This window comes from Pseudorasbora parva, chromosome 2, assembly GCF_024679245.1.
Source record: "Pseudorasbora parva isolate DD20220531a chromosome 2, ASM2467924v1, whole genome shotgun sequence".
NCBI lineage: Eukaryota > Metazoa > Chordata > Actinopteri > Cypriniformes > Gobionidae > Pseudorasbora > Pseudorasbora parva.
The window spans coordinates 35,063,207-35,079,407 of NC_090173.1; the positions used below are offsets into that span (position 1 = coordinate 35,063,207).

The 16,201-nt window shown below is 37.3% G+C and overlaps 1 protein-coding gene across 3 annotated transcripts in view; it reads right to left on the reverse strand.

Moving 5' to 3' along the window:
* septin9a (septin 9a) overlaps positions 1-16,201 on the reverse strand; it is an 87,433-nt gene that overhangs the window by 51,778 nt on the left and 19,454 nt on the right. Inside the window, exon 1 of one of the 3 annotated variants that reach the window (XM_067417894.1) lies at positions 15,991-16,153. The exons of 1 other annotated variant lie outside the window; for it this stretch is intronic. In XM_067417894.1, coding sequence (XP_067273995.1) covers positions 15,991-16,012 — 22 coding nt within the window. In that variant the 5' untranslated portion in view covers positions 16,013-16,153. Of the gene's footprint in view, positions 1-7,066; positions 7,386-15,990; positions 16,154-16,201 lie in introns of those variants that run through there. One more of the 3 variants, XM_067417866.1, reaches the window with a different exon arrangement.

Sequence of the window (16,201 nt, forward strand, 5' to 3'; positions counted from 1 at the left end):
ACACCACTGATGTTTTGGTTTAGGCTCATAAGATACAGTTGTTTTGAACTGGTTTACTTTTTCTCATGAGCCAGAGCACAGAATGACCGTTTTTCTCATGTCTCATCTTCAGAGGAGGCTTTCTTTAAAGCTGCACCCTGATGATGTCATTTCCTATCATTTCAAAGTGTGGCTGGATTAAAACGGAATCTTTCTTGTAGTACATAACTGCTATATTCTGCATGTGCCAGATACAAACAACAAAACTTTAATAGCCATCCACACACAAATAAATTCCCTGGGGCAGGATTATGATTCAGTGTAAAATGATTGTGAATGGGTGTTAAACAGGAAGAGATATTGTCAGTCTTTTTCCTTTTTGTCCAGGCAATAATAATTGCTTCACTGCATGCTATATAGAAGTACATATGACTCATAATATATAACAGAATTAATTGCTCTGAAGTTCTGTCCTCAAATGACCTTTTCATGCACAGGCAGGAAGTGAATGATTACAGACAGATTTATTGTGTATTGTGTGCCATTATCATCGCTCTGCACTTTACTGAATAAAATACGATTTCTGTGCTTTCCTGTGCAATACTCATTCCCATGTGTACAGTGGACTTTCTTTCCTTGTATTCTTGCAAGGTTGCTTGCAAGGTCTTGCTTGCAAGGTCTTGTTGATTGCTATGCAGTTGCTAAGGTGTTCTTAATCATCATTAGTGCATTTCTATACAGTTGCTAAGATGTTGTAAGTTGCATCAAAGAGTATGATTTATATGGATTTATAGATGAATATGGATTTATAGGAATATGGTGCACTCAGATTACTTATGAATGGGAGAAAGTGCAACGCCAAAATAGCAAAAAAGTCCTGCCTTCTAAATAAAAGAGCCAAACATTGAGTGTTAAAGGGGTGGTTGCATGCAATTTCAATTTTTTAACTTTAGTTAGTGTGTAATGTTGTTGCTTGAGCATAAACAGTATCTGCAAAGTTACAGGGCTGAAAGTTTAATACAAACGGAGATACTGTCTTTTAAAGTTACAACAGTTTATTGCCTACAAAAACAGCTGGTTTGGTCTTCAATGAGATTCTTTCTGGGTTGGTGACATCATAAAGCCTTGCTAGTCACCATAGATGTGACTTCTGCCTGTAGTGGTAAGGGCAGTGGCGTATCCAGACAACCTGTGCTTGGCACTTCAGCCAATAAAATACATGAAACTAGATTTGGCCATCTAACCAATCTAAGAGCATTGCGTTTTTCGGAGGGATGGGCTTCATAGAAGCAGGAAGCAAACGACCTGTTCAAAGGACAGTGGAGACAGCGGTGTGGAATCAAGGTAAAATATGCGAAAAATACTGCATTTAAAAAAAAGAAGTAATTAATTAAAAAGTAATTTTAAAAAAGTATTAAGATATTTACTGCGCCCCATAAACACAACCAAGCCTAGAAAAAAAACACGGAACCACCCCTTTAAGGTCAGTGTTCTGAGACATGATTAGGACTACACGTGTGCATTAGCTTTGACCAGGCCTTTTGTCATGATTTGATTGTTTAGATTAGGAGAAGAAAAAAATGAGACAGTTTCACATTTCATTGGTGATTTTAAATATGAAATTTAATCATAAAGCTTGGGAACCATTTTAGAGAATAATTTTTTTCCCCTCATTTAAAGAGATAGGAGCTGCACTTGCAAACCCAAAAGGTGTTTTAAAGATGGCCACCAAGTGAAATGACTTGTCTTAAAGGGACTTTGGTAGCATTTAGCCCATTGCAAGGAAGATGCTAATATGTTCTGGGTTGTTGAAAGGTCGTTGTTTACTGTTTTAGTACAAGTTTTTATACAAGCCTTTTTGTTATACGGTTAGGGTTTACACCAGCGGCAATAAATATAGTTTTAAACTTATAAATTTAGAAGAATAGCGACCGTCACCATACTTATAACATCACAAAGGAACAATATCATATCAATAAATATTTTATCAATAAAAAATATTGACAGCCCATCCATTGTGCTTTAAAGAGCTTGATAATTTTTAAACAGGCCTTAAATCTCATGATTTTTGTCTGCTAAATAATAAAATGAAAAAAAAAACATCTAAGCAAGAGCCTGTCTCCTTGAGTGTCGCTCCCAAGTATGTAATATTGATGCTTGCCTTAGCAAGCAACACTAGCCAAAATGAAAGTAGATGATTTGATAGCTTTTTGGTCCAGAAATGATCTTAACAGTTCAACTATAAATCTAAAAAGCAATCTGTCGTAATTATCACAGTCACATCTTCCCAGGCAGAAAAAAAGACTTTAGTAGTTTCTCAACCCCATTCTGCCAGAGAATGAGAGGTGTTTGAGGTATTTGCCGACAAAAACAGCAGGAAACAAACAGATATTGTAATTCTGCTGTAATGATATGTTTGGCCTTGCTGATCTCCGAGAGTTGGGAGCTGTGTAATGCTGCCCTGGGCTGTGGTGGGAAATGGACTGCACAAAAACACATAAGAGCCCTCTCTCTCCCTCTCTCTCTCTTCCACAGTACACACAGCTGCAGCTTTGAGTAAACACATACAAACTCACACAGATGCGTTTGCTCTCACACAACCCTATGCTCAAACATATGAACATCTATGGAAGGAAGAGTTTTGTTTGGTTGTATGTTTCTACCCATCAATTAGTTGTCCACAAAGTTCTGACGTTTTTCTCAATACACAGTGGAGCTTCAACAGTCTTTTCTGGTTCTGGCAAGTCCAGGTGAGAAACAAACGTCTACCTATCTCTATTGCCAGAATCAACATGGTGCAAAAGTCATGTCCCACTCGCAAACCTCCGGGTAAGAGTTGATTATTTTCAGGGTGGTTTGCAAGAATTTTGGGCTTTTATGTTAACATTCAAAATGAAACTCAAGTATCCGCAGCACCCACCAACTATACTATGTTAGTTATAAAACTTACTATAGCCACGCAGCTACGATTTGACATAGTTGATGAAGATGTATAGAACAAGTGCAACTGAAGTCATGTGATTCACGGCTAGTTGATTACCCAATAGAAAAACCCCTTTTAGGCTAGATATATGGTCTAAGATGGCCATTAGCCAACAAACCCACTACCAGCTGGTCATACCATTTTAAAGGAGTTCACCCAAATATGAAAATTACATAATTTACCCACCTTCATGTTGTCATGTTCTTCCAAGGAACATATAAGTATTTTGATAAATTTCTCAATAGAAGTCAATAGGCATCAAAACCAAATCAACATTCTTCGAAATAACTTTTATTTTCCACGGAATAAAGAAAGTCGTAAAAGTTTCGGAACAGTGGGTTATTCATGACAGAATTTTCATTTTTAGGCGAATTATACTTTTTAGACAACCAAGTTTTTTAAAAACATGGTGATTGTTAATCAGGTAATGGATGAGCTGGTTTCACAGACAGGGTTTTGATTAAGCCAGGATTAGGCCTTAATTCAAGATAAGTGGCTTAAATAACCTTCCCTAAGGGAAAAAAAATTACTGGTGTATATCTTGAGAAAAAACAATGACAGTGACTTATTTTAAGATATGCTCGAGCAGGCATTTTAGTCTGGGACTAGTATAAGCCAGAAGCAACTTATAGTGAGTGTGATTTTGGAAGTGTGTTTGCGCTGTAATGCAGCTCTTTTTTTAAGGAAAGGCAAAAATAATCAATAAAAAGGTATAAACATACAGGCTGATATAACACAACTGTAATTCGTACACTATCTTTCTCATGCACCTATCCCTTCTCCCTGTTTTTATAAACTTGTCCTATCTATATTTTTTGACTCTCTCACCGACTGTTAATCCCCCACACGTACTCGAAATGATTATGCAATGTTTTTTGAGAACTGAGGTAAACCAATGCTCATGACAATCACCCATTCACATACAGGCCTACTGAAGCTTAGTAACGGTAACTTCAGGCATATTAAGATAGAGGGCATACGGTTTCATAAATGAGAACTTTTAATACTCTCTCAGTAACATAAAACTATAAACTTGAGTCATGTGTGACTGCTCACCATAACATATGCACATAGCATGAATCCAGGGAGTATATCAATATATTTTCACTTCAAAAGTGGAGCTATGAATTTCAGAAGTTATGAGCTTCATTTATTAAGCCCATTTCCTTGTGCGGAGGCCAGCACTGACTAAAGGGAAATCATTTATTGCTTCATTCCCAACCTCAAGCCTTTTCTGAAAACACCATTAGCCTGTAAATGATGTGACGTCAATGGCAGGAGACACGGCTAGCATATAGCATCTCAATAGTTCTGGGAGCCGCTGAACTGCTGAGAAGACTAGCATTGCTAGTGTATCATATGCTGTGCACAGGTTTACAACTTGGATTCTTAACCAAAAATACATTTTTAATGAGCAATCTTTAACAAAAAGAGTATGCATCACCAGCTAAGTTTTTAAAACTATGCTATTTCATCAGCTAGACCAGCCAGGAAAGTCATGCTGGTCTAAAATATATTTTTTAAAACAACACTGATAGGATTTCCCCATCTTCATGTGAAAGTTACCATAGAAATGATAAGCATTCCCTTGTTTATTTACTAGTCATTAACTGAAGCTAATGGCTTTTGTTATATAGCAGTGAGACACTTTTCCAACCCTGAGGTAATGTTGCACAGAACCACGCTATAAAGTGCATACTTCTCTTTATAGTGTGGTCAGTTCTGCCTTTACGTTCTGCAAATAGCCGTGCTTGATGATGAATTTAGAGACAACATTTAGCTTTACATGCAACAACATGAAAGTGGTTTGGTCGCAGTATAATGTGAGTGCTTTTTTCTCGTGAATCTGTTAGCAATGTGTCCAAGTCTGAAATAGTCATCATGTGTCCCTAAAATGACCAAAAGCTGCCCATTTAGGTCACCCAGAGCACTCTGCAATCCAGCAGGATTTGTTTCGAGAGACATAAATACTTGGCTGGTCTAGAATTGTCGTAGTCTGAGAACAAACACATAAACAAATATGTTTCTATCTGTCTCAACCATCCAAGCACTCTCGCTGCAGTGTTTACTTATGACTGACACTGAATGTGTCTGAATTGGTTTAGTCTCAGCTTGAGACCGCTGACAGACTGTTGCATACCGCACACACAACTGGAAAATACTTTCTAGTAAAACGCTCTAATCCAGTTTGCTGGCTTAGTAGCAAGTGACTAAATATCCACAAGTAGAACAGGATATCCTGTTATTATTCAATCAATTATTTGTTTGTTTAGTTGCATTTATTTTGACTTGGTTTTTTGTTTTTTTCTTCTAGCCTGACGTCGTCATACGAGTCTGATGCTGCTCCATTTGGGCTGTGATTGAGGGGAATGCTTCGACTTAACCAGGAAAGAAAATGCCTCTGCACTCAATTTAATAGAGCTACAGCCAATCAGATCAACGGAGTAATTGACGTATGTTGATTTGAGCGACACACAACTGTCATTTTGGTTTTAGTAGGCTACACAAACTCACTAAAGAAGCGTGTTTCTGGTAGTGAGGGAAATATAACATTGATCAGCTTTGCAAATAACCCAGTGACTCGAAAATTATCCAGGGATAATGCCATGATGTATTTAATTTGTGTGTGTGTGTGTGTGTGTGTGTGTGTGTGTGTGTGTGTGCGTGCGCGCGCATCTCTATAGGTCCGCCCACTGCACACCTGGACGAGTTCGGTTGTTTTCAAAAAGAATCGGTACAGTGTATCTCTCTTTTATAAATGTGATAAAACTAGACTCTTCTGAGATACTATAGGTACTCAAGAATAACATGAGATTGGCAGAAACTGTGTTGTATCCTTTAATATTTTACTAACCATTAATCTTTATAAAATCTCAAATTGAAGATCGTATTGTACAAATAGAATATAATAAGAATTATAAATTCACTTGCTGCATTTAAAACAATTGATTTTAGTGTTTTATTTTTATTTATTTAGACAAAATATTATATAATTTTAATTATATAATTAAATAATATCCAATTATTGTTATTAGCCATAACATGAACATATTTCATGGCTTATCAGTAGACCTACAGCCCAGAATTTTCCCAGTCTTAGAAGGTTCTAGGCCACAATAAGCCGCTTTGCCGCAATGTGGCTAATTTAGTCAAACGTCTGGCTCAGTCAAAAACACATCTCCATTCAGGTTCGGAAATATGCGTCTAAATCGAGAACTCTACGCCTGGCAAACCCTCCATTTTCAGCACCCGCAGAATTCAGCGCTTTCTGTGAGTCTGTAAGTTTTAGCTCAAAGCCAGAACACACTGTCTACCTCTTTTTCTCTCATTCATTCACTCCTCCAGGCAAAAGCATCTCTTTCTGTCTGAGACAAAGTGTATATCCATGAAGAAGCAGCCAGGTGCATGGCTAAAGCCTCTCATCTAGGTGAGCTAGGTCATCAGCTTACTTATGAAGACCACCCTGCCCTGACCCGCATGCCATTCCCCGTCCTCTAACCTCCCGATATTTGTCTAAAAAGACGCATTCTGTGTCTCAAGAATTGAAGGGACTGAAAAAGCCAGACAAGTGGGAATGCGTCTTGTCTTTGAGAGGCGTGTGCGTTTGTCAGGGTCTCTCGCAGCTGGATGAGAGGTGTTGAGAGAGGACAGGCGAGAGGAAAGGGGGAAGGGGGGATGACAGAGCAAATCAATGCCAGGAGCATGGCGATGAAAAATGAAAGACGTGAAGTTCGAGGAGGTGGACAGGACGAACGGCCAGGTGGGATCCTCATAGCCGCAGTCAGTGCGCTGATGGTTAGTGTTGCTTTTCGTGTGCGGTGAGGATGTGTCCTGTCATGCATGTCCGTTTGTGTGTACAGCACACAGAAAAGAGTGAATAGCACATACTGTGTATGACAAATATGCACACAGAGCTGTAGACAACCACATGACCTCAGTGACACAACCACAGCACACTCAGCTATAGAAACAGAGACTCCAGCTTCACATGACCATTCACACTTTATAATAACTATTACAAGTAATAGAACTATTTTAAATGTAGCTGATCAATGTTTTGTACTCAACTCAATGTTTTCCTATTTAAAAAAAATGAACACAAACCTTCAAAGTCTGAGATTATTCCCTCCAAATGCGGATTGACAGTAGAATCAGACATTTTGAAGCTGAATCTGCGGGATCAAAGCAACCTTTCCCAGTAAGGCGAAACTCTCACAGACTTTGTGCTCACCAGCTCCCAAACAAATCCCAAATTAGGAGGTAACGGGGAGGAAAAAAAAGAGAAAGCGATCAGAGCGGTCCCCAGATCCAAGCCCACGACTTTCTTAAAGGACCAACTAAGTTTTTCCCACTTCCTCCAGCTCTCTGAACGCAGCAGACCTCAGAATGAGAAACTGATGACAACCCCCCACCCCCTCTCGCTCTCTTTCACTCTCTCATTCCTGCCCTCTCTCCTCCCTCTCTCAGTCTGACCGAGTTGCTTGGCTTCTAACGTGAGTTATTTGAGTGAACGCTCAAACTGAACTTTCCAACACGCCCCCGTACACCCTGAAAGGGGGCTATTTTGCAATCGTAAAAGAGATAACGTGAGTATTTTTAGATTAAAATTATTCAGATTGTGTGTCGTGGGTGGAAGAGCTCGTTCTGTGCGAGAGGTGGAGGGCAGCGGCGGTACATATTTCATCAGAATCCCCGAGGAGAGCACGCCTGCGCTTGTGGCTTCCCCAGTAGTTTCCTGAATTTGAGCACACATCTATTGCCTGAGGCCACCATCGCTCCCCCTATAGCAGAGAGGAGAACCGGTGGAGGCCACAAGGTGTCATAAATCAGTGACCTCATCTTTAACTCGGACTCCATCAGGGATACATTTCTTCCCACACCTTCTGCTGAACCACCAGCACACGTTTTCATTTCATACAGACATCAACGGATCTGTTTGTGCACTGGCTACCAAGTTGAAGAGCTGGTTTTGTTTACAGATTCCATCCGCTAACTGCAGATATGGTGCTGTTTGACTGGTTTGTTGGGTTTTTTGCATCCCCCAGAAGTAAATCTTTCTGTGTCTGTGACATGACTGATGGGAAACACTATTAGATGGTGGGTTACATGTGGAACTGAGTCCTGAAATGTCATGGGCCGGAGCCTACAAAAACAGGAAAGTCAAGCTGTATGTGACTAATCATAAAGCAGATTTCACAGTTCTTCAGGCATGTCTAATGCAAACACCAGGCCTTCTGTATACAGACTTGCAAACGCACTATATACACACACGCACCACACAAATCCGGTAGGGGAGAAGATGACGAGATGCTGTTAAATATATAGGAACAATATTCCGAAAATGGACTGGGGGTGGGGGTGGGTGGGTGGGGGGGGGGCAATTAATACCATGTGATTAATTAATGACTTCCATTTAATCTTGTCAGTCTGGCTCATTAATTAATCGCATGGTATTACTCTTGCCAGCTTGACTCATGAATATTAATAAAAGTATAAAGTACGTACACCCAGAAGTCCAAGTTTGCTTATTAGTCAGAAAGACTATTAGTGAGCATGATTCATTTTCTCCTAAAGTTCTGAGGTTATATTCTGGATTTAACAAGTATGCCTCTGAAATCATTCATTAGTGTCCTTTTGCAGCAAAATAGTCAGTATTTGTTGATATAAGTAAGATTTAAAAAAAATTTATTAAATAATTATATAATTCCCAATATTCCCAATGATGCATTAAAATGATAATAAGTGATAGCAAAGACATTTATAATGACACAAACCATTTATATTTAAAATAATTGCTGTTCTTTTAAACTTTCTATTCATCAAAGAATCCTGAAAAAACTGCATCAGCTTCCACAAAAACATTAAGCAGCAGAAACACAACTAATTATTATTAATACACCCTAAAAAATGCTGGGTTAAAAACAACCCAAGTTGGGTTGAAAATGCACTAACCCAACAATTGGGTTGTTTTAACCCAATGGCTGAGTTGTTTTAACCAAGCAATTGGGTTGTCTTAAGCAACATTTCCCCCAACCGCTGGGTTAAAACAACTCAACCGTTGGGTAAAATCAACCCAATTGTTGGGTTAGTGCATTTTCAACCCAACTTGGGTTGTTTTTAACCCAGCATTTTTTAGAGTGTAATAAAAGGTAATGTTACACGATCATGACAAATCAACATATGATTTCAGAAGGATCATTATATATATCAAATATATAAAAATTACCAACTGCTTTTAAAAACATGTTGACTATGTAAGTTAACTGTAATCTGTGACACACACAACTCCATACAACTCACACACCATCATACACTCAAAAATTCCCAGTACTGGTCATTCATAAAATTAAAAAGAGCAGTATACTCACTAGATGTCGCTATTACACACAAAATATGCAAAAACAATTGTGGAATTTGACACTCGTCTGAGAATGCCAGTCTGAATTCTAGCCCCTCTTGCATGCAAAAACTGAAATGAAATAATTAAAACCTTCTTCAGATGGTGATCACATGCTATATGCTTTTATATGTAGAGCATGGAAAAGCTGTACCAGGCTAAGAGAGGCTTTTGTAAACACATTCTGTCTGAAGCTATAACTCATTTCATACTGACATACCAGAGAGAGATATCACTGACACTAGAAAATGTAAACAATCACTTCAGTATTAGCTTCCATTTAGGTGGGACCTGTAAGTATAATGTGATCTATGTTACATTTGTGTTGCTTATTCTCCTGATGTGTATAAATTGTCTCCTGAACTCGGAACCCGGAACAAAGTAGAGCTACAGTGTCCTTTTCCTCCTCCCTGAGCCTCTGCATGTTTACACGCTGCCTCAGATCACCAGTCAGGCTATCTGCACTGCCGCCGTCTCCCAGGACCCCATAACACACTCCAGCAGCAGAACATCTGGAGAGAGTCCCTAACACCCAGACTGTTAGGGAGTTCACTCAGATTTACTCTTTCAGTGTGTTTTTTTTGTCAGGTGAGTGTAGAAATGTAGGCGCAGCAGAATGTGCCTGTAACATTTGTTCTCGAAAGGCACTGGAATCTAGCTAGAAGCATCATGCCCTGTGCCTCCTAAGATTTTTGAGACAAAAATGAATTTATATTTAAATGTTGTTTCAAAAAAACCTTGACGCACAAATGCCAGCCTGCATGCACAGGTTCCTGAGGCACCAGCAGCTTCAAATACATGTTTTTTTTTTTTTTTTTTTTTTTTTTTTTTAAGAAACTTTACATAATAAGCCTTTATCTGAGCGAGTTTTTTCTGTGCTCTAAATCACTCACAAATCTTTTGATAACTACATTTTTAACAATATTATTTTACTCCCCATATTGCATGAGCACTGAGACTAATAATGTGGAACAACTTCTCTAAAGGTGTCATGAACTGTTTTAAAAAAAAAAAATTATACTGTTGTCTGTGCGACTTCACATAATAATAAGTAATAAGCAATAGGCTATTTTCTATCCTGGTTTACTTGGAAGTAAACTGCCACTGCTACGATTGGATAAGCTTTGCATATTTAATGAGCTTCCGCTCCTCCATGAGTACATGTGAGGGATTGTTTTGAAAGCATGTGGGGAAACAGCAACCGGAAAGATTTTGCCCAGATCGCAAAATGTCTTTATCAAACAAACACAATGATTTATCTCTCCTCCACCCGCAATTAATTGGAATGTTTTTTTTTAATTACTTGGCCTGCCCGATCGTTGGATATAACCACAAATCGTGCATCAACTAACACACACAAACATACCTCGCTGCAGAGTCAGACAAATCAAAGCATGATCAAAACTTCCGCAATTGCATTTTTCCTTCAAATATGTCAAATATAAACAACACACTTGGTAGCATGTCTGGAAAACACACATAGCCCTGGGACGTTGGGCTTTGCGAGCCCTGGCCCATACATGTCAGAGTCTGATCAGTGCTCACGAATCCTAGCACAACACCTCAAATAAAGGATTCTCCAGCACTGTGACAGCTACGGTATGTTCAGTTTGACACGTACATATAATCGATAGATATCAAACGATCTGTAACAGTGCAATACTATAACATATAATTTTTTTTTTTACTCACATTAGTGTGTTGCTTCATTCATTCATGTAATCTCATCCTGTCTGCAAATCCAGTCTCTTGTTTACAAACGAATCCATGGTGAATTGAAGGAACAAACGCATAATGGTTCCCCAACGCGAGCTGGATATTCATTAAAAAGTTCATCCAATGCATTCATAATATTGAAATCTGAATGAAGCGGCATGTTTATTGCTTAGAAGTTGGATCCGGTTTAGCTCACATGTAGGCCTGTGTTATGTCAAGCATGAGTTGGTGGGCGGGGTTACAGAATATCAGATGTTGAGGCAGTGTCACCACACTCTGATGTCACAGCCTGGCGTAATCCAAGATCTCTTGTTTGCTGGGTCTGGTGTCAATAAAAGCTTTTCTTTGACTAACAAGGAAGTTTTCAGCTCTGAAACTACAGGATATTTTCATATGACCATGCCATTTTATATATCAAAAGCTCAAGGGAAAATAGATTTCTCAATTCATCACCCCTTTAAGTAGTTTTTCCATTTACCTAAAAAGACCTGGGAAACCATTTAACAAACCTGGCCGAGACTGAAACCATTATCTAAAAAGATAAGAGGAATAAAACAAACAGAGAAGTGTGTGTGTGTTTGTGTGTGTGTAGCCTATGTCATGGGGAATAAATATCCCCAAAAGTCTAGTAATACCAGTAAATTTTGACCTTGTCAAATTTTTCACCATTTTGACCACATGGTATTTTTTTTTGGTCCTCATGAGGAAACAAGCTTATATACAGAATTATCTTTTTTGAAAATCTAAAACAGCAGAACATTTTCTGTGATGCGTAGGTTTAGGGGTAGAGTATGGGATAGAATACAGTTTGTACAGTATAAAAACACTTATGTCTATGTAATGTGCCCATAAAACATGGAAACCCAAAGTATGTGCCCTGTAAAAAAATATTGTTCAATAAGTTATTACAACATATGTTTTTACATTGTTTTAACTCATCAAAATAATTTTTTTCAGTTATTTTCAAAAGAAAATATCAAAAACAATTGCAATTTTATATAAATTGCTATATATTTTGAATAAAAGCGCATTATATATAATGTACAGTACTCTCATCACTCCATATTTAACATATGGAATAGAAATCTGGGGAAATACATATACATCTAGAACTACTCCAGTTTTTCTATTACAAAAAAAGGCCATCAGAATAATCACACATTCTCCATATAATACCCCAACAAATTTTTTGTTTACTGAGCTGAAAACATTAAAATTCTATGACATGGTAGATTTGTATACTTCTATACTTGTGTTTAAGGCAAGATAACACTTACTCCCACAGTCCTTGCAAGCTATGTTTAATTTGAGAGACAGTAATTATGATCTTAGAGGGACATATGTGTGTAATATACCATATTGTAGAACCAATTTAAGAAGAAACTGCCCTTCAAATAAAGGTGTTCAGGTGTGGAATAGCTTCCCTGATGAATTAAAAAAGGCTAATTCATTAATACAGTTTAAAATACTTTATAAAGGACTGGTAATGAAAAAATATAAAAAATGATGATGGTAATGATGACTGATGGTAGTGGTAATGGAAATGATAATGGTAATAATATTAATAATAATAATAATAATAATAATAATAATAATAATAATAATAATAATAATAATAATAATAATAATAATAATAAATATGAAAAATATAATAATAACGATGTATGTTCTTCCAAACACACATTGAGAATATCTTGTATTTGATGTATTAAATAAATGTCAATTAGTGCTGCTTGTGTGGAGTTAGGCGTGATAAGCTTTAGCTTCAGCCTACACTTTTGGTCAATAAGAGTGTAAACGTTATTTATTTATTTTATTTTAAAAAATATTTTTATGGTTATGTATGTGTGCATGCATATACAGTATTGTATGTATGTACCCATATGACTAGTTCTATTTTGTGTAAAATGATTGCAACTGGAATTTTGCTTGTTGACCAAAAAAACTAAATAAATAAATCAAAGTAAGTTAAGAAACAATAAACTTTTTATACAAGATGTAACTCATTTTTTTAAAGTCAGTTTAACATAATCTATGTTGAAATAACTTAAACTTAAGAGGATTGTACTTAAAAATTTCAGACTGTAACTTTTTTTATTTTCTTTTATTTTTTTTACAGTGTGTGTGCATGCACTTCACAGCCCGAAGCTCATATATGTGTGTGCTACCTTTACAAGATATTGCTTGCATGTAACAGGAAGACAGTTTACGTTTTAAACATACACACCAAAGGGGTCCTGCTGAAGGTTCTTTTTCCTTTAATTTACAAGTTTCTCTCTCATCTTGTTTTGGCCTTATATGACAGTTTTATACATGATGTTTTATACATGCGAGGCCCTGGTGATAACTCCTGTTTTTTTAGCTGATGTTGACAAATAAGAGATTGTTAGACCACAAGGATATAACACCCTTGGTATATTTAGTTTTATCAGGGAATAAGTAACCAGATTAAAGGATATTATATATTGATGTAGTAATATATCATATGCTATTCATATTGCAATGTATATTGTATATGTATATTGCAAAATATACTGTACAAATGATTGCCGCTTTATTGCAATATATTGGAGAATATAAATATTAAATCCCATATATGTGAATATATTGCCTAATGTATTATATGATATTTTCCAATATACTGCAATATATTTTTGTTTCGTAAGGGTGAGCACAAGCAGTTTTTGGATTTAAATTATAATTCATTTGAGTCATCTCTGAAAAGTGTTAAAAGCATAAAGTTGGCGAACTTAACAGTCATAGAACATGTTCAGTGAGTCTATACAGTAGAGTTACCGTTTCTGGACAAGACTAGACCTGATACCATCCCTCGAAAGGATCAATCACATCATCATATTTCATTGTTTGTATGACTTATGAATGACTTATAAACCCTGCCAATCTTTCTTATTCAAATGATTTTTGTTTTCCATTCTCATTTTATCATTTCTTTTAGCTTTCATAAGTAAAATATAAAAGAGAGGAAGTCATAAAGCTCAGCTGTAAGAAGCATGATGAAGTTAAATTTGTAAAAGAGTGTTTTTTTTTTTTTTAGTTTTGAGGAAGCAGCTCGAGTGTGCATGTATTTGTGGAATAATTTACTGTTAAATGCAATGAGAACATGGCATTATGGTTATTAGGACAGACCTCACCTAATCACACATTGGGGTCAGTGTAAACATGATCTATTTTATTTGATACAAATGAAAATGAGACTACAGTCTGAAGTAACAGAATATAGCCTGAGAAATATGTTTGATGTGACTAAAGACCCTAACAGTGTATTTGTTATCCCTCACAGGTTAATTCTTTCTCATTCTCTATTACTTACCATTTTCCTGTTTTCCACCCCCCCCCCTTCTCTCCATCCATCTACACATCACTGATTCAATGTTCTATTTTTGTTTTTTTGTTTTTTTCATTCAGCTCTGCTTACACCACTTACTAGCTTTCCACTAGAAAAAAGTACCATGGCATTACCACAGCTTGACAACATAAAAATATAAAATGCAGATAAAAAGTCACTATAATTTCTGTCTCAATATTATATAGATTTACTTCAGTAAGATGTTTGTAAACTTAGAAACTTAGACTTAAACTTAACACTTTGGCTTGTGTAAAGTGTAAGAGTCATTTAGAAAAAAGATCAATCCTTCGAAATTAGGTGCATTTGTTAAACAAAGTGATGCAGTGATCAAATATAAAATATTGCCTTGTAAACCCATTCATTCACTCTACCCTTTTGAAAACATTTATATGTTGCAAGTTCCTTCACAAAAAGTCATTAAAGTCGCTCTCCAAAACCTTCCCTCTCTCTGCTCATCTCTGGTGGAATGAGCTGCCAACCTCCATCTGATTGCACAACTTTCAAAAATCAGCTAAAAAGACACACTTCGTCTCCAAACACTTACTATGTCACAACCTTAAACAAGCTTACTTTCTAGTCTAGCTTGCTAAAAAAAAAAAAAAAAAAAAAATTGTGATTTTACACTATGAATATCTTTGTCTCTGTGGCGAGTTTTAGCCTAGTTCCTCTGTTGTATGTTGCTTTGGATATAAGCATCTGCTAAAATGCATAAATATAAAGCATGTTTTTGATGTTGTTAATACATTAATGTGTATTTCTCTATCTATACAAACATATGATGTGTGCTAACCACATTTCACGTACAAATACAGTAATTACTAATAAGATCAGGGCAATTTGTTGTTTATTTTCTTCCACAGTTTCTGCCAAATCCATTATAGACCCACCTGGACTGATGGCTAACTATCTCGAAAGTGATCTGGGACATGGAGATCATAAGGGTCATTCGTCATATATTTATCCTGGCACTGGCTCTTACCAGGTGTGTCAACTCAGATAAAGGATAAAGGCCGGTATTATATACTGTATTAACTTTTTGGTGTGCTGCACAGCGCTGTTTTTTCTGCCTACCAGATCCTCTAAGAGTCCCTGACACATTTACAAAAAGCCTGTGTGCTGACAGTGCAGAACACAACACATCACTGATACAGAGCGTCTCTTCCACACACACACACAGCTCTCTTTATTGACTGTTGTCATAGCCTGATGAGCGGGTTCTCTCTTCCAGTCAAAGCCTATGGAAAATCCAGCCCTGTCAACGGAAAATCTTACAAATGCACACTGCTCTGCAGCACAACCCCACCAGGGACAGAAGTGGTATCGTGTAAATTCTTTGTCTGGTCCAAAGTCCCAAAAAAAAGCCAGTTTAATCCAATTTTAACTACAAAATGAGGAAGGAGCAGTCTCAGATCCCAGCTTAAGCAACAAACACAGGACCACTGCCATAAGAATCTTACAGAGCAATGGAAAGGAGCAGAAACGGACTTCAGCATGTGAGAATCTCTTTGGGTCGTGTCCCAGTCGTGGCGTGCCGTGCCGTTCTCTTACCTGCGATTTTGTCCCCCTCCATGGCTAAGCGCACACCCTCCTCTGCCACATGTAGCTCCTCCAGCCTTTTTTTGTTGGACTTCCTGTTTCTCTCCCAGCGCACCAACACTTTCTCCTCCTTGTTTGCTTTCCCTCGCTCTCCTTTGGCTTTTCCCTCCCTCTCTCTCCTCCTCTCTCTTTAACTCTACCCCAATCTTCTTGGTTTAATGTC